The following is a 23,534-nucleotide window of genomic DNA, read 5'->3' on the forward strand; positions in this document are numbered from 1 at the left end:
AGATTACTGCCAGCTCTTGTTTTCTTTAAGGGTGTATGTACACCCCACACACAGATGTTAAAGAGGAAACAAGGTGGGGCTTCCTGACCCTTAGAGGGTTCTTGGTGGATAGCTAGAAAGTCTCAATTCTGGTGGCCTTACACATTTCCTGGTTTCAGAGACTGGCCTGAGGAGGAGGCCTGGAGTGCTTGTCTCAGGTGAGTGTATTTTGTCTTGCTTTAAGGTGGTGAATCAACGGAACTTGGTTTCCAGCTTGCTCCTCACCTAGCCACACCCCCACCTGTGGGGAGGAAACCCCATGGCGTCGCGTCACGTCGGGGGCGGGGCGGGATTACCGAAGGGCGGGGCTAGTGCTCTTTAGGTCGACGCTTGAGCGCGGAGAGTGGACTGGACTATCTGGTGGTGAGGAGACGCGGACGCCTGGGGGACCGGCTCGCCGAGGGGCGTGGGGAGGGCCTCGCCCAGAGGACGCGGGCGGGCGGACGGGCGGAGAAGGGGGCTGCGCTAAGGGGACCCGGGCCGTCGGAGGATCCGGCTCCCCTGAGGGGGAAGGGAGCGGGCGGAAGAGAGGACCCAGGGGAGGGGGACGCAGACGGGCGGGCTGAAGAGAGGGCCCCGCCGAGGGGGACGCGGACAGGCGGGCTGAGGAGAGGGACGCGGCGGGCAGAGGACCGCCCACGTTCTTAGAGGGAGACTCCGCGCCGACCAGGCCCCGCCCCGGAGCAGAGCACGTCCACGCAGGGCAGTAGTACGGTCTCCGCGATCCTCGAGTGTTGTTGGTGTGAACGCAGAGAGCTCTCACCTTTCTCTGCTGAGTCCACCGAAGCCAACCTCGGAGGACCGGCCTTCTCGCCTAACGCCTGATGAAGGCCTGCTTCTGGACTGTGGGCCCCGCAGTGGCCAGGACCTAATGGAGCCTCCGTGGAAGATGTGGCTTCTCAGGGAGGATGCTGTGACCTAGGCGGTAAAACCTTACGGTTTTGTGACTTTTTGTAGGTCTGAGAGGCATTGCTGAAGTATGTGCGGGCGAACGTCCTGTCACTTGCCTAGAGATGCTCTCACTAGAGCCTGTGCCTATCTGGATCGGCAGGGCAGGCGTCAGCTCCCGCAGTGGAGGGACCCTGATAAGTACTGCCCCTCCTACAACAAGAGCCCGCAGTCTAGCAGCCCAGTGCTTCTCTCCAGACTGCACTTTGAAAAGGTAAGGAGTGTGGCGGCATCCTATGAGCTTCTGGCCCAGCATCCTAATGGCATCGACTCCTGATTCCTGTGATGTCTGCCCAGCCTCCGAAATGACCTTGAAAGCAGCCCTTACAGATACATTAAGGCCCTAGTCACCCTGGGCCTCAGCAAGGAATGAGTCCATATTCTTCAGGGTCAATTAAACTGTTTCAACGCATGCCCAAGCTATGTGAATCTCATATTTGAATACATTTAAAAATATTTTGAGATAGACTCTTAACTATGAATGTAACTCTAGCTGTCCTGGAACTCACCATATAGGCCAAGCTGAACTCAAATTTGCAGCAAACCTGCCTCTGTCTCCATACACACCTCTGTGTCACAGGTGTGTATGCTCTTGACAAGCTTGAATCTTTTTTTTTTTTTCTTTTTTCTTTTTTTCAGAGCTGGGGACCGAACCTAGGGCCTTGCGCTCGCTAGGCAAGCGCTCTACTGCTGAGCTAAATCCCCAACCCCGAATCTTTTTTTTTTTTTAAAGATACCTTTCAAATATTACTGACATGTCAGTGTCATTCATATATGTGTGTGTGTGTGTGTGTGTGTGTGTGTGTGTATAATATATATATATATATCTCACAAAAACCCAAGTGGGGTGGCACACACCTTTAATCCTAGCCAGGGGAAGGCAGATCTCTGAGTTGGAGGCCAGTCAAGGCTGTATAGTAAAACTGTGTCTCAAAAAACAAAACAGAACAAAAACTGATTGTGGAGCTTGCAGCATGGCTCCCTGGGAAAGAACACTTCCTGCAAAGTAGGAGAGAACCAGCTCCTGCAAGTTGTCCTCAGATTCCACACCCACTCTGTGTCATGCACGCAAGATAGTGGACACAAACACAGAATAAATGTAAAGAAAAATTAGTGTGATTGGAGCTGGTGATAATACTCAGAGATATAGAACATATTTCATATGCTCCCAGTCTTGGGTTCAGTCCTAGCACACAAAATATTTTTTATTTTTTTTTGTAAAAAATTTAAACAATTTTTATGTATACTAACGTTTTACCTGCATGTATGGATGTATGTATGTGTACCAGGTATTTGCCTGGTACCCTTGGAAGTCAGAGCTTCAGATCCTCTAGAACTGAAGTTACCAAAGGTACAATGTGAGTGCTTGGAATTGAACCCAGGTCCTCTGCAAGCGCAAAAAGTATCCTTAACCATTGAACAGACCATGGTCCCTATTTCAGTGGATGGATCTTGGGGAGCGGGAATGGGAAGGTGGAGTCCCTAGCAAGCATAGCCCTCCTTTGGGTCATTTGGGTCATTTGGGTTTGCCCATGTAGTGTTTGACTGCACATCGGTAATATGATTTGTTTAGATTGCTAGGGTTTCTTAATTCGGTAAATATTTGATACTTTATTTTTTCAAACCTACAAATTCTAACACAAAATTAGGAACATTTCAGTGGTTCAACTGCCAGCATGTAATTATAGCAATATTTGTATTTGAAACCGCTGATTTGCAAAGTACTTCCTCTTTTTTCCCCCCATCTACCACAGTGCCACCAGCTGTTCTATTGCAAAGTCAGACCCCGTGGAGGAAAAGATGACTCGTACTGAGCAATACTTTCAGTATCCTGGCTTCCCAGCCACTTCGTATGCATTGTCCTCGAGTTTGGGGACGCTTCGTGCAGGGATGAAAACACTCAAAAGTGACCAGTAGTAAGAACAGGATTTCTCAACCAAGATGTCACTGAAGTTTAAAAATATTTTCTATTTCTCTTTATGCGCATAGGTGTTTTGCCTGAATGAATGTCTCTGCACCGCATGTACACATGTACAGTGTCTGTAGATGCCAAAAGAAGGCACCATTGAGGTGCTTCCCCCACAACCTTACCTGCCTACAGCTTGCCTGGGAGGGCTGGGGTTTCGTGAGCTCTCTTCTGCCTGTGGTGGGAGCTGAATGTTGATGTGCCCATTCTTGAGTAGATCTTGTACACTATGCCCAGCTTAGTCTTCCACTTTTATATCCTTTTATTTAATTGTTGACAATGTCATGCATGGATCTAATGTACTGTGATCAGTCTAACAACACCCATTACTTCTCAGCCCCGTCTGCTGCTCTCTTCAACCTTCTACTACTTTCTTCCCTTTTCCAATGGTTACCTTTTTTTAATTCTGTCTTCCATGATGCTCCCTGTGCCTCACAGGGATGATATAGGTGTCCATTTGGAGCTGAACACTTCTTCTCATTCTTCTCAGTACTTTGACCAGCTGTGAGTCTCTGCAGTAATCTTTACCCTCTACATTCAGGAACTTCTCTGACCAGGGCAGAGAGCAGCACTGAACTCTGGGTATACTTGTAAATATTTAGCTTCACACCATATCCATTTATCAGAAAAGACGACTAATAGTATCATTCCTTGGGCCTATGACCTACTTTAGACAGTAAATCAGGTTAGTCTGAAATTCACAATACACCTGTATCATCTCCCAAGTATTGGGATTATGAATGTTTTCTACCCACTACTCTTGGTCGGCATCCTTACCCCCCCCCCTTTTTTTTTTGAGGCAGGCTGGCCTTGAATTCACAGAGACCCACCCACCTCATAGATGCTAGGTTTAAAATTAAAAGCATATACTACCATGCCCAGCTAATTTTTTCCCTCTTAATAACCTTGTATTCTTTGTATATAGTAATTATGGTCTTCCTGCTGTATCTGAGCCTGTTTAATTATATTTTTGTGTATTGTTCAGCCTTTCTTATTTTTAAATTTATATGTGTGCTCATGCACCTGTTTGGGTGTATGCCAGTGGGAACAGTTAGGTTGTAGCTATCAACATAGGTTCTAAGAACCTAACTCAGGTCCTCTACAAAAACAGTAAGTGTTCCTAAACACTATGTCTCTATGTAGTCTACGCTTGCCTGGACTTTCTATATAGCCCAAACTGGCCTTAAAGTAGCAGGAATCCTCCTGCCTCAGCCTTTTGAGTGCTAGGATTACAAGTGTATACCACCAATCCAGGTGCTAAACTTTAATCTTTTTTCTCTGGCAGGATGCAGATTCATCAGATCGGATAATTTTTCCCATGCGATGGGGCTTAGTCCCATCTTGGTTCAAAGAAAGTGATCCTTCCAAGCTGCAGTTCAACACTTCCAACTGCCGTAGTGATACCATAATGGAGAAGCAGTCGTTCAAGGTAAGTAGCATGTTAGGATACCTGAGAAACGTATTCCAAAGCATATTTCCAGTTCGTTATTTTTGTTTTGTTTTCTCAAGACAGGGTTTCTCTGTGTAGCCCAGGCTGTCCTCAAACTGAGAGATCTGTCTGCCTGTACCTCCCAAATTACAGGTGTGTACCACTACCACCCGGCCAGGATAGTCCCAGTTGTTAATATCGGGTCCTGTTCTGTTTATTGCTGTGTTCTAGACTAGCAATGGGCAAACTTATTGGTTATGGTGGTTTGAATGAGAATGGCTCCCGTAGGCTCATAATACTTGGTCCCCAGTTGGTGAAACTGTGTGAGAAGGATTAGGAAGTATTGCATTGTTGGAGGAAGTGTGTCGCTGTGGAGATAGCTTTCAAAACCCATGATACTCCTAGTTACCTCTCTCATTCTCTCTGATTGGTGATTCTGCCTCAAAATATACCAATCTCACAGCTACTACTCTATCACCCTGCCTGCCTACCTGCTGCCATGCTCCCTGCCGTAATGGTTTAAGACTCACCCTCTGAAACTGTAAGTTCCAATAACACTCTTCAAGTCGCTTGGGCCACGATGTCTTATCATAGTAATTGGAACGTAACAAAGACAGTTTTTAAAAGAAAACAGTTAACCCAGTGTGGTAGCACACACTTTTAATCCCAGCACTTGGGAGGCTGAGGCCAACAGATCTATGAGTTCAAGGTCAACTCGGTCTACAGAATGAGTTCCAGACCAAGCAGAGATATTCAGTGAGACCTCGATCTCAAGATGGGGGTAGAGGGAGCAGACGGTTTTCTAGGTAAAGTGCCTGCTGCCAAGGCTAATGCCTGACACTGACCCCAGGACACATACGTGGTAGAAAGAGGGCTCCAGCTCCTACTGCAGGTTGTCTTGCCCGCAGTGGCTTGATCAGATACTCCCCCCCCCCAAATGTAAATAAATAACAAAACTTTAAAGGCGAAAAAATTACCTCTCATATACTGTGGACTAAATGTGCTGCTCAGTGAGGCAGTTTTTACTGGGAATGTTTGCAGTTCTTACCTGGCAAAGGATAGATGTCTGTGGTAGTTGTGCTGATTAGTTTTTTGTCAAGTTGACACAGGCTGGGATCAGCTGGAAAGAAGGTACCTTAGTTGAGGAAAAACTCCCATCAGATTAGCCTGTGGGTTTGTGTATAGGGCATTTTCTTGATCAATGATTGGAAAGAGGACCCAGGTCGCTGGTCCTCGGTCAATGGGTACCACCCCTAGACAGGTGGTCCTGGGTTACATGGAAACAGAGCAAAACTGAGCAAGCCATGTAAAGAGGCCAGTGAAGAACATGGCCTCTGTTTCCATTCTTGTTGCTGCTGCTGTTGAGGCAGGGTCTGTAACGTGGCTTTCTAGGCCTGCCAGCTCCCACATAATGACATGGAGCCTTTTATATTACTTGTGAACGCTTTAGGCCTTAGCTTGTTCCGTTCCCAACTAGCTCTTATAAACTAATTCGCCCCTTTATTTTAATCTATGTTCTGCCACATGCCTTGATATCTCTACTCAGTTTCATACTGAATCTTGCTGACAAATCTGTCTCTCTCTGACAAATCTACCACCTTAGACTCTCCCAGAGTCCTACCTCTCCTGGAAGTCCCACCTATTCTTTCCTGCCTCGCTATAGGCTGTTCTGCAGTTTATTATAACAATCAGGAAGTAATGGAGAAGACATTTATAAAACACTAGCAGGCGGGGTTGGGGATTTAGCTCAGTGGTAGAGCGCTTGCCTAGCAAGCGCAAGGCCCTGGGTTCGGTCCTCAGCTCCAGAAAACAAAACAAAACAAAACACTAGCAGGCAACCTTTTCACACAGCACAAGAAGACCACCCCAACAAGGATCTCTATGTAGTCTTGGTTGTTCTGGAACTCGTTCTGTAAACCAGACTCCGAGAGTCTCAAACCCACAGAGATTCACCTGCCTCTGCCTCCCGAGAGCTGGAATTAAAGTCTACCACACTGGTCTCATCCACTTTAATTCTTGCCTTGAGTTTCTGTTCTGACTTCCCTTCATGATAAGTTATTAACAGAGATAAAACCCTTTCTCCCATGTTGCTTTTGGTCTTGGTATTTTCCTATAGCAACAGAAAGCAAACTAAGGGGGTTGGGGATTTAGCTCAGTGGTAGAGCGCTTGCCTAGGAAGCGCAAGGCCCTGGGTTCAGTCCCCAGCTCCGAAAAAAAGAACCAAAAAAAAAAAAAAAAAAAGAAAGCAAACTAAGATGGCTTCTTTATGCATGGCTGATACTATAGCTGGTATGGCTAGAACTAGAAGCCTTTCTATGTTCCTAGCATGAGTGTATGTTAGCCAAACTTCTGATGTGGCACCTCATTTACTGCAGTGCTCATGATCCAGAACAGAAACTACATGAGTTCTGTGACCTTGTCTTGTCAGTCATACAGCATTGCTTATGCTGCGTTCTATTCAGAGCCAGCCTAATTAAGTCCGGGAAAGGATGGGATGGTGTGTGAGATAATGTGTGGTCCCCTTGGAGCAAACTGGAGACTAGCTGTTGTTGGCAAACTTTAACCGGGGAGATGCAATACATATATCCTGAAAGGAAAGGCCAATGTGGTGAACCAGAGAGTTTTTACTGGGTTTACTAAGAGGAGTATGGGTATGGGTTCACTTATAGAGCAGGGATGGCTTAAAAAGCAACTTCATCACTGAAGTCCACTCCAGCACTCAGAGGCTGCCACTCAGTTTTCTTCCCTAGGTGAGCAGTTGTTCATGCCTTTAAAGCTGGGGCAGGGCCTTCTAGAACCTTCTACTTCTCAGGCATGTTTTAATTACCTCCTGAGTTCCCCCTTCTTTCCTAGAGAAAACTGCCAAATAACACTATCTGCCACCAGTGGGAAAGTACTTTTGGCCTCTTTGTATGTTTGTATGTTTGATTTTCAACATCTGTTTAGTTGAGTGGTGACTTTATAAGAAAAGCGATGTGGTGGTCTACTGGATGGCTCAGTAGGTAAAGGTTCTTGCATCAAACATGAAGATCGGAGTTTGATCTCTGGGACCCACATGGTGGAAGTAGAAAAGTGACTCCCACAAATTGCCCTTTTACTACAAACATGTACTGTCGCACATAGAAATAATTTAAAAAGCTAGGCAGCGGTGACAAATGCCTTTAATCCCAGCACTTGGGAGTCAGAAAGAGGTGCAGCTCTGAATTCGAGGCCAGCCTGATCTACAGCCGAGATCCAGGTCAGCCAGGGCTACACAGAGAAACCCTGTCTCGAAAATGTCTAAAGCCAGGTATAATAGTGCATGTCTTTAATCCCAGCATTGGGGAGGCAGCTGTGGGCAGATCTCTGTGAGTTCAAGGCCAACCTGGCCTACAGACCTTGTCTTTTTAAATGAAAAAAAAAATGTCTAGGGGCTGGGGATTTAGCTCAGTGGTAGAGTGTTTACCTAGGAAGCTCAAGGCCCTGGGTTCGGTCCCCAGCTCCGAAAAAAAGAACCAAGAAAAAAAAAATGTCTTAAGATATTTGAAGTGCAGAAAAATGAACTCCTGGGTAGCTCAATGGTAAAATACTTCCCTGAGATCAGTTCTCATCCGGCACTTTAAAAAAGATAAAGATGAACTTCTCCAGGGCCACATACATGTCTGAATGTTTTGGTGTCTCTCTCTCTCTCTCTCTCTCTCTCTCTCTCTCTCTCTCTCCCTCTCTCTCTCTCTCTCTCTCTCTCTCTCTCTCTCTCTCTCTCTGTGTGTGTGTGTGTGTGTGTGTGCGTGCGTTCGTGCGTGCGCGCGCGTGCTAGGCAAGCCCTCTGCCACTACAGTACAGTGTTGAACACGAGAGTCACTATAGCCATATCTTCATTCTCTCTCAGGCTCCTCTGGGGAAAGGACGGCGGTGTGTTGTCTTAGCAGATGGATTCTACGAGTGGCAGCGATGTCAGGGAACAAACCAGAGGCAGCCGTACTTCATCTATTTTCCTCAAAGCAAAACAGAGAAGGTATGGCAGTTGTGTACACAGTATGTTTGGAAAAGACAGAGAAACAAATCAAGGTCATATAGCAATATTTCTGTAGACATTATAGGACACATATAATGTCAGTTCTACTTATTGATGTATAATCTAGAGTATGTTAAGCATACTCTCTGCTGTTAATACAACAGAACTGCTTAGTGTCACATTTCCCAGAAGTATCTCATCATTAATACAGATCTACAATTTATTTTTGAGATTATAATATGATTGCAATGTTTCTCCCTTTCTTCCCTCTAAACTCTCCCATATATCCCTTGATGCCCATGGCCTCTTCCTAAGTGTAACCTGCTCAGTCTGTATACTTTTGCTTATCTGTATGTTTTCAGTGCTGACCACCTGGCACCGGACACAAGCTGGTGTGCTCTTCCCTGGGAAGGTTATTTCTCCCACTGCTGGTATTCCTCAGTTGCTGTAGTGGTTTTGCAGGGTTGAGGCCTTGTGGGCCTTTCCCCCATCTACTTTGGCATGTCCATTGGTGTCCTTGTTCAGGTCACATTTGGGCATTCATGATGGTTATGAATTAGCTTCTGATATTATTAGGAAATACAATCTCACACAAGCTCCCTGATGCTCTGGCTCGTACAGCCTTCCCACCCTCTTTCTCAGTGTTCTCTGAGCCTCAGGTGCCGGAGTGTTTTATAGATATAGCCATTGAGATGGGCTTCACAACTCTTTGTCTTAATTGGCTATGGCTTTCTGTAATGGTCTCTGTTGCAAAGAGAAGTTTCTTTATGAGGGTGAGGATGTCTGTGCTATGCAGACAAATGCTTAGATTGTCGTTAGGGACTATGCTGGTTTAGTAAAGTAGTGGGAGCAGTGGTAGATCCTCCTGCACTTCACAAGCACTGAGTGACTGGCTTTAGTAATTAGTAAGCATTCCAGTAGCACGCACGGCTTCCCTCTTATCGAGTGGATCTTGAGTCCAATTAGTTATCACCATGAGATGTGAGTCATTACTGATTATAACTAGGTAGACCGTTGGTTGTCCCCCTCCTTTGGAAACTTGCATAATATGTTTGGTCCCATAAAAGCTAACCCTAAGGGAATGGGCATTTGAGTCTGTTCCAATTTAGGGATATTTGAGTCTTTTTTCTGAAGTGCATGGTGTCTTCAGCAATAGGGGATTTACTTTCTACCTTTGTCTCATTTTGTGACTCTGCCTAGACTGGAATTCAGCATGATGACCAGGCTTGCCTCAAACTCACAGAGATCTACTCACCTCTAGCTCTTAAGTGCTGGGGTTAATGTATGTACCAGCTAGACATGGTAGTGAATACCTTTAATCCCAGCACTTGGGAGGCAGAGAAGGGCAAATCTCAGCTGAAGGCCAGTCTGGCTTACAGAGCAAGTCCCAGGGCAGCTGATGCCATACAAAGAAATGCTGTCGTGAAAAAGAAAATACAAACACACCAGCCAAAGAAGTCACGTATCATCATGTCAGGCCAGTTGCTTTGTTTTAAAACCACCAAGTTTCCACCTCTTGTTGGACCGATGCTGCTGTGAACACCCACATGCGGGGAGGGCTTTGGGTGGGTGTATATTTACCACAATTGCTAAATCACATGGTAATTCTCTATATTTAATGTTTCTCTCATTGAGCTTGCATTGTAAGATACACAATATGATAGCTCACATCTTAACATTAGAAAGTTGAAAAAAGGGGTTGGGGATTTAGCTCAGTGGTAGAGCGCTTGCCTAGGAAGTGCAAGGCCCTGGGTTCGATCCCCAGCTCCGAAAAAAAGAACCAAAAAAAAAAAAAAAAAAAAAAAAGAAAGTTGAAAAAAGACATGTTAACATTATGTTCTCTTCTTAGTTAGATTTAGTGGTTTGCAACAGGTAAAATCTGTTTTACTAGGTAAATTCTAGAAGGCAAAAAAGGGCTAAAAAGCAAGAATGGGGAGAGTGCTGTTGGGTTCTAAGATAATGAGTGTTGATTGTTTACTTTTTTTGGAGCAGGGTTTCTTTCTGTAGTTCTGGTTATCATGGAATTCAGTATGGAGACGACCAGGCTGGGCTGGTCATGAACTCGCAGAGATTCAGCTGCCTTTGCCTCCTCTTCCTCAGCCTCAGTGCTGGGATTGAAGATGTTGGCCAGCACACCTAGCAAGGTAGTGTTAGCAGGTCAAAACGGAAGATTGGTTTTAGGGAGAGATTAGGATGCCTGGTAGATGGCTTTGTTTGTTTAATATAAACAAAGCTTTAACTATTTACTCCCTAGATATTTAGCCAGTTATTTCAAAACTAAATTGAACTGAATGCTTTCTCTTTCTTTCCTTCAAGTTTTTCTCTGCCACCAGTCGTACTATTTTTCTTTTTTCTTTGTTTGGGTTTTTTTTTTTTTTAATTAAGCCTCTTTATTTATCTAGTCACTGATAAGCTTGAGTTTTTCTTTGTGAGTGTGTAATACTGCATTCTTCAATGTGTGTACATCTACTTGGGGTTCTTCAGTGGTGGCAAACTATCAAGCTATGAAAGGTAGAGCCATTTTCAGTTCTAGCATCCAGTCAGTTCCTTAGCCACATGTTGTTCCTCTTCCAAGGAAAGGAAGAAGGCTCCTCTATATCAAATAAGCCTCTACCGCTGGAGACCTGAGATGCCGTTACACAGCTCCCCCTTGGCAGACAGGTCACCTCCTCCAATGCTACTTCCTGCTTTCTTCCTCTTTTTTTTTTTTTTTTTTTTTTTTTTTTTGAGACAGGGTTTCTCTCTGGAGCCCTGGCTGTCCTGAAAACTTGTTCTCAGACCAAGGTGGCCTCGAACTCAGAGATCCCGTGCCACTGTCTCCCAAGTGCTGGGATTAAAGGTGTGCTTCACCACTGCCCAGCAATTCTTGCTCTCTTAAGGGGCCACTAATGCAAGGTTTGCTCCTGGCATCCAGGTACACATGGCCATGTGTGCTCATGCAGGAGGAGGCCAGAGTTCGATGTTGCATGTCTTCCCAGTTGTCCTTCCCCTTATTTTTTTGAGACAGGGTCTCTTGTTGAACTGGAAGCTCACTGATTTGCCATGGTCAGCTGTCTAGCAAGCTCCCGAATGGTAGCAGGCACAGGCCACTATGTCCAACTTTTTATGTGGGTACTGGATATGAGAACTCAGGTCTTCATGTTTGTGTGGGAAGTGCTTTACTGACTTGAACCATCTCCATAGCTGCTTTTGAATTGATGGGGCTTTTAGTTTTTTTAGTTTTTCGGGGGGGTTCTTTTTTTTTTAATTTTTTTTCTTTTTCTTTTTTTTAAGATTTTGTTTATTTTATGTATATGAATACACTGCAGCTGTCTTCAGACACACCAGAAGAGGGCATCGGATCCCTGTTACAGATGGTTGTGAGCCACCATGTGGTTGCTAGGATTTGAACTCAGGACCTCTGGAAGAGCAGTCAGTGCTCTTAACTGCTGAGGCATCTCTACAGCCCTAAAGAGGAGTCTTTAACTAAGTCATCTGGGAAATGAAATCATGTCTTCAGTCTGGTTCCGATTTTTCTTGGCAGTAGAATCTTTATTTTTTTTCCTTTTTTTCTTTCTTTTTGTTTGGGGGGTGTGTGTGTGTGAGAGAGAGAGAGTGTGAGAGTGTGTTTCTTACAGTTTTGGTTGTTGTTAGATACAATATGTAGGGAAGAGACCAAAATAATAATTTCTGGGAATTTTTCTATTATGCTTTTAAATATGAGATCATTCACTCTCACAGGAATGGGAGTTTGCTGTTTTCAGCTTTGTTTTTTGGTTTTTTTTACATAGGCTTTTTTTCCCCTCTAGTATCTCCTTGTACTTTAGGTAAGCAGTGACATACCGGAGGGTTTCCTAGTTGCCAGGCTCGCTTTGAACCTTCCTGAGCTGATTTCAGAGTTGAAAGTCAAGTGAAGGCATTAAATTCTGAAAGTATTAAGAAGCCAGCATCTGGGGCTGGGGATTTAGCTCAGTGGTAGAGCGCTTACCTAGGAAGCGCAAGGCCCTGGGTTCGGTCCCCAGCTCCGAAAAAAAAGAACCAAAAAAAAAAAAAAAAAAAAGAAGCCAGCATCTGCTGCTTCAGTGGACATTTGCCATGAAGCCTCTAATCAGCCTGCTGTTTCCAGTCAGGTGAGAACAGTGGTTCAGACAGCCTTAACAACAAGGAAGAGGTCTGGGACAACTGGAGGCTGCTGACAATGGCAGGGATCTTTGACTGTTGGGAACCCCCAAAGGGAGAGCGCCTGTATTCCTACAGCATCATCACTGTGGATTCCTGCAGAGGTCTGAGTGACATCCACAGCAGGCAAGTCACTGCTTTTTCCTGGGGAGAGTTTGCTCTGATTTTAGAGGATAGGAAACTAACTTACGCAAATTATAACCAGTTTTCCCGAAACATGATGTACATTCCCCAAAAGGTTACCAACATGCTTGCAAAATTATACAGTGAAATCCTTACGGAATAATTTTGATTTCCCAGACTTTAAAACTATTTTTAGGGACTGGTGGTATAGCTCATGGTTGAATGTGTCCCTTGCGTGACTATGGACTTACTAGGCCAGTGATTTATCATTGAGATTTACTCCCAACTCATTGGCTCAGTGGATAAGAGCTCTTGCTGCTCTTCCAAAGGACCAGGTTTGATTTCTCGGTAGCTCACAACTGTCTATACTTGTATTTCCTGGCAATCCACTCTCCTTTGGCTGCTACAGACACCTGCAGCCATGTGGATATTCCCACATGCGCGCGCGCACACACACACACACACACACACACACACACACACACACACACACACAACTATAACTACAAATAAGAGAAATAAATCTTACAAAAAAAGTACATTGATTTGTTGAAGTCAAAGTTTTTGCCCTTTAGTATAAATGTTTGTATATTTGTAAAATCAGCTTTGCTAAACAACCAGTAAAGTGTGAGTTCGGGCTGTACAACTGTAAACTAAGGTCCTACTTTGCTTCCTATTGCTATGACAGACACCAAATAAAAGCCGAGGTGGAGAGGGTCTGTTTAATATTCATCCTAACCTCAGTCCATCATGAAGGTGAGCCAGGGAAAGAGCTCAAGCAGAGGCCATGGACACATACTGCTTACTGGTGGCCACCTGCTCAGGGGCAGTACTACTCACAGAGAGCTAGGCCTTTCCCATCAACCAGTAATCAAGAGAATGCCCCACAGATATGCCTACAGTCCAGTCTGATACAGGCGTTTTCTCAGTTTGCCTTTCATCTTCCCTAATGGCTCTAGCTTGTGTCGACTGGACAAAAAAATAACTAGCACAGGGGAAGTAAGGCTGAGAAGACAACACTGTCTGCCAGTTGTGGTGACACAGGCCTAAAATGTAATGCAACACTGGGAGGCAAAGGCAGGAAACCTCTCACAAGTTTAAGACCAACTAGTACTGCATAGCAAGACACGGTCTCAAGTAAGACACTGTCAGTGAAACATTGAAGAAAAACAGCATCTGGTGCTGGGCATAAGTAGAACATTTTATCAACTGACTCGTCACTGTGTCACTGCTACAACTCCTAGAGTGCCATATTCACCTGCATTTGTGGCTTTTTCGTACTGCAGAAAGCTTTGGGAAATGTAGCTGTATTGAAACCACCAAACCAGTCAATACTAGCAGCAAAAGGAGCCGATTTCATGGTATTGAAGCTTGTTACATTAAATAAGTAAATTGTGCTTTCTCTTTGAGAAAATTTATAGCATTTTGTGACATTGCTCAGATAAGGAGTTTTATTTTTGCAGCATTGTCACCAGTGAGGTTTACTTCATTCTGTTGTCTTGGAGATAATCATGTTCTTTTTATTTCGAAATGCTTAACATTTCTAGTTTCTCAATATTTAAACTAGTTTCATTTGTATTCACAATCTAGCATGTTTGAGCCAGGAAACCTAGATATGTTTGAGATGTTAGATGAGTTTTTTCTTTATATATATTATACACACACATATATATATATCTTTTTAAAAGCATATTTACATTTTTAAATTTTTTTTGTGCATCAGTGTTTTGCTTTCATGTATGCCTGGGACTGGAGTTACAGACAGTTGTGAGCTTCCATATGAGTACTGGAAATTAAACTCAGGTCTTTTGGAAGAGTAGCCAGTGCTCAGAACTACTGAGCCATCTCTTGTGTCCCTGAATATTTCCAACTATATAAAAATTAAGAAATGCAAAACAGTAGCAGAAGACAGCTTGAATATGTGTCAGCCAAGATAACTGTGGGTGTCTGAGGTAGGCTATGTGCATGTTTCATATATTCCTGCAAGCTCAGCTACACTGTAGTTAGTTTTCTGTGTTTACCTGCTTTTCTTAGTTTTCTTTTTTGTATTTTTTTATTTTAATGCATATATGAATTTTTTAAAGTCTCAAACACATTTTTATTAATCATATAGAAACCATTACAGTCAAAAAATTTTTGTCAATAAGAAATAAATGTGTGTATTTCTATAGTATAAAACTAAGCTTCAAGGCTTGACACACTTAGCATTTTCTGCATCTCTGATGTGGTAGTATTTTCCCTGCTAATGGTATGGTTATCAAGACACGTAGAGGTTGGTAAGAGATCAGGTGAGTAGATGGATAAGGCAGAACTTCCCAGCCTGTTTGTTTAGGCCCTGGTTAAAAAGCACTGGTTGTGGGCTGTTGTCATGGAGAAGCCTCTGTTTGCCGGTGCTGCCTTTTGGCTCTGTAGTTTCGGTGCATCTCAGCTGGCTGAGCACACCTCTCAGATGTAACTCTTTCTGTGATTCAGAAAGCCGTGGTAGAGGTTCTAAGTAGCAAACACCAGACAGTAACCAGGACCTTTTTTAAAATGCAAGTTTAGCTTCGGAAAGTGCTTTGGCGCTTCTCAGGCCAGCCATTGAGCTGGTCATAGCTGTCATATACAGCCGACTTTTTGTTCCATGTGACAACTCAGTCAAGAAGTGGCTGCTGTGCATGATAAAAGGCAGGGACTGTTCAGACAGATTTTTTTCCAGTTTTTAGTTATCTGATAGGATCTTCACTTACCAAACGTTTCTCGTTTTTACACTGTTACAAATGCCCATTGACACTTGAATAGTTCATGTTGAATTCTTGGCAACTTCTTGTGAAGTTGTAAGAGGATTAGCTTTGGTGATCAGCCATTGTTGACTTCTGATGGCTGACATTATGCTCATCTTCAAAGACCCTCTTGACCCATCTCTGCCTTCCTGGGTCAACACCTATTTAATGTTGTCATTTGTCAGTACTGCTTCATTACTTTATTAAAATTATAAATTCATTATTTTAATAAAGTGATAAAGCCATAGACTAGAGCCATATCAGTGGTGGCAATATCACCAAATAGAATGTAAGGCCAGCCTCCAAGCAAATGTGTGATAAGTCTTTCCTTCTAAATTAGCAAGCTATACACTGTGTGAGCTTTGTGATAATCTGATACATTCATTCCCTGCTCTAATTTGGCTCAGGATAATCACCTGGCTTCCATTGTGGGTCATTTTTACTTTTGTCACAAGGAACATCTCAGATAGACATTCTTGACATTGACATCTATGTTGTCCCCAGGAAGAACATCATTCAAAGCCTCAGGTGCATTTCAGTAGACTTTATACTTCAGTTGTGACATTGACTGTTAACAGCAAAGTTAACCTCCAAGTCATTCTCCACTTGGCCCACAACAATAGTACCAATGCCACCAAATTTAGAGACATAAAGGAGAGGCAAGTGGAAAGGCTGGACATTTGGACAAGTTGGTGATAGGGTACAGTGCACAGCTGCTAGCAGTGTGGTCCACTGGTGCTGCCGTCTCCATGAGTGACCCGAGCGATGTGAGCACTTGGCCTCAGCATATTTTCACCATTCCAGACAAATTACCACAAATGCATAGCAGGTTCATGGCCAGTTTCCTTAAAAAGTGTTTTTATATTTTGTGGATATTGGTGTTTGGGGTTCATGCATGTCTATGTACCATGTGCATGCCTGTTGCCCACAAAGGCCAGAAGGGAGCATTGGATTCCCTGGAACTGGAGTTAAGCACAGTTGTAAGCCACAATTTGGGTGCTAGGGATTGAACCCAAGTCCTTTGCAAGAGCAGTCAGTGCTTACTGTTGAGCATCTCCAGACTATCAGAGCCAATTTTCTTAACATGGATGATTTCCTTAACAGTTTCCTCATATCTCTTCTGGCTATAGGGTAGCTCCGGGGAATCCATTTTGTTGATACTTAGAATTAGCTGTTTTATAACTCATGTTTAAGCAAAAGGTCTGCTCATGGTTCTGCCATCTGCATTCTTCGGGAAGACATCTTCAAATTGAGCCACACCCACAGCAGCCATCAGGACAGCATGGTCAGCCCCAGATATACCTGTAAAGATCCTGTGTCCTGGGGCATTGCTAATAGGCATATGACAATTCCCTGGTCTCCAAGTCACAGTAATGGTGCTGTTCTGGGTTTTCAATTTGTCCAAAACCCATAATCTTAATGTGGAAGGACTCATTCCCATCTCAGCAACTGCCTTCTTGAATTTTTTCTTTTCTTTTTTTTTTAATTTATTTATTTTATGTATGTGAGTACACTGTAGCTGTCCTCAGACACACCAGAAGAGGGCATCTGATCCCATTATGGATGGTTGTGAGCCACCATGTGGTTGCTGGGATTTGAACTCAGGATCTCTGGAAGAGCAGTCAGTGCTCATAACCTCTGAGCCATCGCTCCAGCCCTTGAATTTTTTCAATGACTCTTTTGTCTTTCTCACTACATTTATAGATCAGATGGCCAGTAGAGGTGGCCCTGCTCAGTACCTCTTCAGTAGCAATGATGATCATTCCCTTGCCAGTTTTGTCTTCAGTTCAGTGCTGGTTTTCATAGCACAGTGTCAGAGAGTTAGAGTTCATGGTAGTCAGACAAAGGCGTGGTGGCAGGGACACTGAGAGGTCACATTTTAATCTGAAAGTAGGGGGCAGAGAAAGTACTTATGAGCGTTTTGTCTTCGTGTGTGTTTGTGTACTACATGCATGCCATTTGTGTGTCTGCATGTGTGTCTGTGTACTACATGCATGTCATTTCCCTGCTGAAGTCAAAGGAAGTTGTCAAATCCCCTGGGACTGGAGTTGCAGAGCCAATATGTGGGTATTGTGAATCAGAGCTGGGTTCTCAGTAAAGTCAATAACCAATGAACTAACTCTCCAGTCCGCCCTGTATTTCTTTCATTTTATGGGTATGGGATGGGGTGGAGGTTGAAATAAAGTCTCTTTTATAGTCCTGACTGTCTTATAGCTCACCATGTAGACAAGACTTGCCTCAATCTCACAGAGACCCACCTGCCTCTGCTTCCAAGTGGACATCACCATGCCTCTTTCCATCCAGTATTTCTTGCAGATAAGATTTTGCATAAGCAAATGTAAATCTGATACATCAGATGCACTGGGAATGGATTTGCAATTTTAAAACAAGCACCAAGGTGAGCCAGATAGCTCAAGCTGTTACTCCTGCCATTAGAAAGGTAAAGCAGGAGGATCTTGAGTTCAAGTCTACCTTAGGCAACTTAACAAAACCTTGCATTAAGAAGAAAAATGAGGGGCTGGGGATTTAGCTCAGTGGTAGAGCGCTTACCTAGGAAGCACAAGGCCCTGGGTTCGGTCCCCAGCTCCGAAAAAAAAAAGAACCAAAAAAAAAAAAGAAGAAAAATGAACTAAGTATTGTGGCTCACACCTTTTATCCAAGCACTCTAGAGGCACAGAAAGGCAGATCTCTTGAGTTTGAGGACAGTGAAGGTTTACAAATCAAGCTCCAGGATGGCCAGGGCTACACAGAGTAATAACCCTTTCTCAAAAATTTAAAAAAAAAAAAAGAAAAAAGAAAAAAAAAGGTGGGATGTAGCTCAGTGGGAAACTACTTGTTTAGCATGCAAAAATCCCTAGGTTTAATAACCTAATTCTATAAAAATAAATTTAAAAATGAGCTAGTCATAGTGACATACCGGTAAGATATGCTGAAGAGGCAACAGCATGAGGCACACCTACACACAAATAAATAAATCAGTAGGGCTGGAGAGATGGCTCAGTGGTTGAGAAACTGATTGCTCTCCGAGGACTTAGGTTCAGTCTCCAGCACCTATTCTCTGTATGTAACTAGTCCCTGGGGAATCCAACACTGGGTGAGCCTCCTAAGGCACACAGGATGTGCCCAGGTGGACATGCAGGAAAATACCCACATGTGTGAAGTTCTAAAAATGTGTGTGTGTATATAGTGGAAAGAGTCACTGGCAGAAAAATGGTGTCTTTGCGTTACACCTCACAGTTACTGATTGCTCTGAGCACTCCAGGACGCAGTGCTACAGTGTTACTGGGGTCGCCTGCTGTTAGCCTTGTCCTAAGCTATATGTGTGCATGTACTTACATGTGGGAGATTAGTTCTGTTTTTTTGCCAAATCTTAAACTAAATTTGTATATTTCATCTAATCTATATTGTTTAAGGAAGTAATGTCTGTTATTTACAACTAAGATATAATACAGCACAAGAACCTTGAATGCATCCAGATTTCAGAGATTTTAAGGGTCTTTCGTTCTCTCTCAGTCACTCTTGTTTTTTGAGGCAAAGTCTCTCCACTGTGTAAATGCAGGCTGGCCTGAAACTCTTGGTAATCCTCCTGCCCCATTCTCCTGAGGGCAGGGATTACATATATGTTGCTACCTTGACTTTTTTTTTTTTTTTTAAGAGAAATGACTCACCTGGTGTCATAACACTCAGGGAGTAAAAGGAAAGGCAAGAGAATCAGGAGTTCAAGGCCAGATTAGGCTACAGCAAGAATTTGTCTAAAAATTAAAACAAAAGATTAGGTCTTGCTGTGTTGCCTCAATTAGCTTGAAATTCTGGGATCAAATAATCCACTCACCTCAGCATCCTGTGTAGCCGTGACTGCAGGCTCGCTTCAGTGTCTGGCCAGCCCTTTCTTACTGGAGGTCTCCACAGATGATGTGGGAAGGTGGTTAACAGACTTTTCCAGGATCTTATTCCTTTTTTAACTCTAGTCCAGGGCGCCCAGGGAAATTCACCAACTTTCTAGGGGGTGCGCTGGCACACACTGGATTCAGTCTTAGTGCCCTTGACTCCCTGTGCCATGAAATTCCACAGGTTAATGAGTGCCGACTCCAGCGCACTGTCAGATTGTTTCAGTAACTTGGGGCCACGTCCATGTGTGAAAGTGAGGACCAGCACTTTCTTTCCTTTCTCTACCCTCATCTATCTGTCCATCTGACCCCTGGCCAGGATGCCTGCCATACTGGATGGAGAAGAGGCGGTCTCCAAATGGCTTGACTTTGGTGAGGTCTCTACTCAGGAAGCTCTGAAGCTAATCCACCCCATAGATAACATCACCTTCCATCCAGTTTCTCCAGTGGTGAACAATTCCCGAAACAACACTCCTGAGTGTCTGGCTCCTGCTGACTTGCTGGTTAAGAAGGTAGGGACTGACTTGTCTATTCTGAGACCACTGTTGTTGAGAATATGCCCTTGTGCCATCAGAACTTTAATGTTTGTTTCATGTGATCTGAATTTTAGACTGGGTCTCACTATGCCTCCCTGGCTGTCCTAGAATTAGCTGTGTAAACCAGGCTGGCCTCAGATTCATAGAGCTCCATCTGCCATAGCCTCCTTATTGCTGGCATTAAAGGTATACATCACCATGCTTGGGTTTTTTTTTTTTTCTAAGATTTTTTTTTTAAGATTTATACATGAGTGCAATGGCTGCAAAATCTAGAAAAGGTCATCTGACCTCCTGGAGCTGGAGTTGCAGGTAGCTGTGAGCTGCCCAGTATGTGTGCCTAGAAATAAACCTGGATCTTCTTCGAGAACAGCAAAGTGTTCATAACCACTGAGCCAACTCTCTAACACCCACAGCTAGATTTTTGTTTTGTTTTGTTTTTTGTTTTGTTTTGTTTTGTTTTGTTTTGAGACAGAGTCTCACTATGTGGCCTTGGCTGGACTAGAACATGCCAGGTAGCCTCAGGGATCTGCCTGCCTCTGCCACCCAAGTGCTGGGATTAAAGGCATACACCACCATGCCTGGGCAGAATTTTAATTCATTTTAAACTATCAAGAGCTCTCATACTCTTTGGAAGGTAAGCATAACAGTAATGTTCAGATCCTACTCTAACTTGACCCCTAACAGAAAACTCTTTCATAGTGATTGCTGGGCTGCGGTGCCACTCAGTGGTGGGTGCTTACTTGTCTACCATGTTAAGAGGCCCTGGGTTAAAGGATAAGAAGAGTTTCAGACAATTAAATGCTAGACCCTGTTCAAATATGTACAGTGAATATTCAATCAAAATTTGGCTTTCTGTGTCCTTAAGAATCTCTTTGATGGGGCCGGAGAGATGCTCAGTGGTTAAGAGCACTGACTGCTCTTCCAGAGGTCCTGAGTTCAAATCCCAGCAACCACATGGTGGCTCACAACCATCTGTAATGAGATCTGATGCCCTCTTCTGGTGTGTCTGAAGACAGCTACAGTGTACTCATATATAATAAATAAATAAATAAATCTTAAAAAAAAATCTCTTTGATGAGTCTAGGATCCAATATATAGAGTAAATGTGAGAACGTTTTAAGTCTGTTTCCAGCTATGATTTTTTTTTATTTTGTGTGTTCATATCTTTTTGTGTACAGTGCTTATGTATATACACACTCATATGCACATGTAAGGTCAGAGGACAACCTCAGATACCATCTTCAGAACACTGAGTCCACTGGCCTGAAGCTTACCACTTAGGCTAGACTAACAGCTAGAGAGCCTTAGGGATCCTTGAATCCTCAGCTCTGGATTACAAGCGTGTGCCACATGCTGAGCATATTGATGCAGGTGCTAGGGACTGGACTCAGGTCCTCACACTTGCTTTGCAAGTGTTTTACTGACTGAGCTGTCTTTCCACCACCCAAACATGATTTTTTGATGTACTATTTTTACAAGTTGGAGGATCTCTAGTCCTCATTCTCTTTCAGAGCACTTGAGAGCATTCTTGAAGTGCTCTGTAACTTCTCAGCGTTTAGCCAGGATCCAGGTGATTTGTTTTGAAAGAGCTTAAGTGGACAGATGCCTGCGGTGGGAAGGGAACCTCCACATCAGAAAACTGGCCCCGCTGACATACGGAAACAGCTCTCATCTCTCTGTGGCATGGAGGGACCGAGAGCAACATACTCTGTGGTACAGGACACTCAGAATGCTGGAGCAGGTGTCAGGACTGGAGGAACAGCTGGCCTCCTACGTTTCCCCTGAAGGTTCTTGTTTTCCTAACTGATGGTCACCCTCATTGCTTCTCTTTTTGTCTAATTTCTCTGAAATACTTTGCAATCCTGACACTGAATTTTTTTTCCTCTAAAAATCTCATTCTGGGGCCATCAAGAGAGCTCATCAGGTAAAGGCACTTGTCAAGCCTGAGTTCTGTCTGCAGAACCATATTTGATTCTCAATCCACTCCTGCAAGTTATCCTGTGGTCTCCATATGCAAACTACATACATAATAAATGTAAATGTAAAAAGTTTTAAATATAATTACATAATCTACTTTGGACTGGACAGCTACTCTTTTGTTTGTTTTTTAAGACAGGGTTTCTCTGTTGTATCTCTGGCTGTCTTAGAACTGGATTTGTAAAGTGGGCTAGCCTTGAACTCAGAGATCCACCTGCCTCTGACTCCTGAGTGCTGGGATTAATGCTACCACTACCCAGCGACAGTAATCTTTTACTATCATGGTCTGTACTCTTCGATGTTCCCTCCTAGAGAACTTCTCATTTCAGGATTAGGTGTGGCACACAGGCAGCAGAGGGAGTAGTAACAGTCCAGACATACTAAGCAGGGGGACCCATTGACTGGTGGCATCCTCCCATCAGCCATTTAGTCACTGAATTTCCCAGAAGACACTTCATTCTCTGCATTTTTGGAAGACTCTCCAGCCCCACACTGACTCTTGTCCTCTGATCTTTAAGTGTTTCTCCTACCCTGGGCTCTCAAAGCCATCGTTTATTTGTCCCCTTAGAAACGCTGTGCTAGCATAGACTTGGAGTGGGCCTGGTACATGCTTCTTCCTTCAGATTGGTACTCCCTCTGAAAATCAAACCTGGATGCTATGAGAATATTCTCTCTTCTAGGAGCCCAAGGCAAGTGGCAGTAGTCAAAGGATGATGCAATGGCTGGCTACAAAGTCACCCAAAAAGGAAGTCCCTGACTCACCCAAAAAGGATGCATCAGGTCTACCCCAGTGGTCCAGCCAGTTTCTACAGAAGAGCCCATTGCCGACTAAAAGAGGTGCCAGCAGCAGCCTCCTGGATCGATGGCTGAAGCAGGAGAAGGAGGATGAGCCTGTGGCCAAGAGGCCAAACAGCTAGTGACAGACTCCTCCATACCAGGCCTCAGCCTGATACAGTATTACTGATGCCACCAGCTGCCCGGAATTGTATCCATTTACTTGGGAAGGTGGTGATTCTGTCAGCTGACCTTTATGGACCTAGAAGAACAAGTCTACTGTGAGACAGCCTAAGAGGGCTAGCTACCATGGCTCCCTATGGGCCCTGCTATCCCTGGCTCCTTGCTAGAAGCTTTCCTGTCCCTCCTGTTCCACAAAGGAGGCTCTTCGCAATTTCTGGGCTCTCCTTTAGAGTTAAGCTTTTTAAATGTATTTGTTCTAAATAAATTGCTTTTGATAAACCTTGGCTGGCAAGAGTTCTGGCTCTTGCCCAGTCCTCCCTGATACTTGTTTTAAAGTGTGGATTTTACCACAAAGGAGTGGGCTTCCTGTACCTTCAAACAGTTTGGTGGCTGCAGGCCCCTGTACTGCCTTCACTCTTAACACTTCAGAGCCCTCTGGGTTTAGTTTAAAACCAACTTGAGTGAAGTGGCGGCTGTACTCGTGAGTGATTTGGGGAAGAGTTGGGTACAGAGCTCTTCAAGACTCTTAGCACGGAGAGCGAAGGACCTAGGTGAGAAGGCCTGTAAAGCTGCAGCAACTCAGAGCGCTGGAGAAGTGGCGCCCACCTACCTCAGCCCTGAGTCAGAGCCCTTTGCTGTGGAGCCCCTTGCCTTTCCTTGGCACCAAATCCCTTCTTAATGAGTTGTTTGGGATGCTGTTTTCCTTGGCAGGGACTTTTTTCCACGTTTTCTCCTGTTAACAAAAAGTCAAAGTATTT

General features: G+C 44.0%; 1 protein-coding gene across 2 annotated transcripts; it reads left to right on the forward strand.

The window, feature by feature from the left end:
* The first annotated feature begins 359 nt into the window (after positions 1 to 359).
* On the forward strand, positions 360 to 23,098 carry Hmces (5-hydroxymethylcytosine binding, ES cell specific). Of its 2 annotated transcripts, XM_087658807.1 has the most exons (7): positions 360 to 402; positions 997 to 1,201; positions 4,239 to 4,382; positions 8,251 to 8,376; positions 12,482 to 12,660; positions 19,626 to 19,818; positions 22,500 to 23,098. In XM_087658807.1, the coding sequence occupies exons 2-7, from the start codon at positions 1,019 to 1,021 to the stop codon at positions 22,734 to 22,736; spliced, it is 1,062 nt and encodes a 353-aa protein (XP_087514933.1). In that variant the 5' UTR covers positions 360 to 402; positions 997 to 1,018; the 3' UTR covers positions 22,737 to 23,098.
* Positions 23,099 to 23,534: the final 436 nt, after the last annotated feature.

The sequence above is a fragment of the Rattus norvegicus genome, chromosome 4 (genome assembly GCF_021556685.1).
Source record: "Rattus norvegicus strain SHRSP/BbbUtx chromosome 4, alternate assembly SHRSP_T2T, whole genome shotgun sequence".
NCBI classification, from domain to species: Eukaryota; Metazoa; Chordata; class Mammalia; order Rodentia; family Muridae; genus Rattus; species Rattus norvegicus.

Coding starts and splice junctions, on each gene's coding strand:
- Hmces (XM_087658807.1), top strand. CDS start 1,019: ATGTGCGGGCGAACGTCCTGTCACTTGCCTAGAGATGCTCTCACTAGA. Junction 1,202..4,238: donor CCAGACTGCACTTTGAAAAG/GTAAGGAGTGTG, acceptor TTTCTCTGGCAG/GATGCAGATTCATCAGATCG. Junction 19,819..22,499: donor CTGACTTGCTGGTTAAGAAG/GTAGGGACTGAC, acceptor TCTCTCTTCTAG/GAGCCCAAGGCAAGTGGCAG.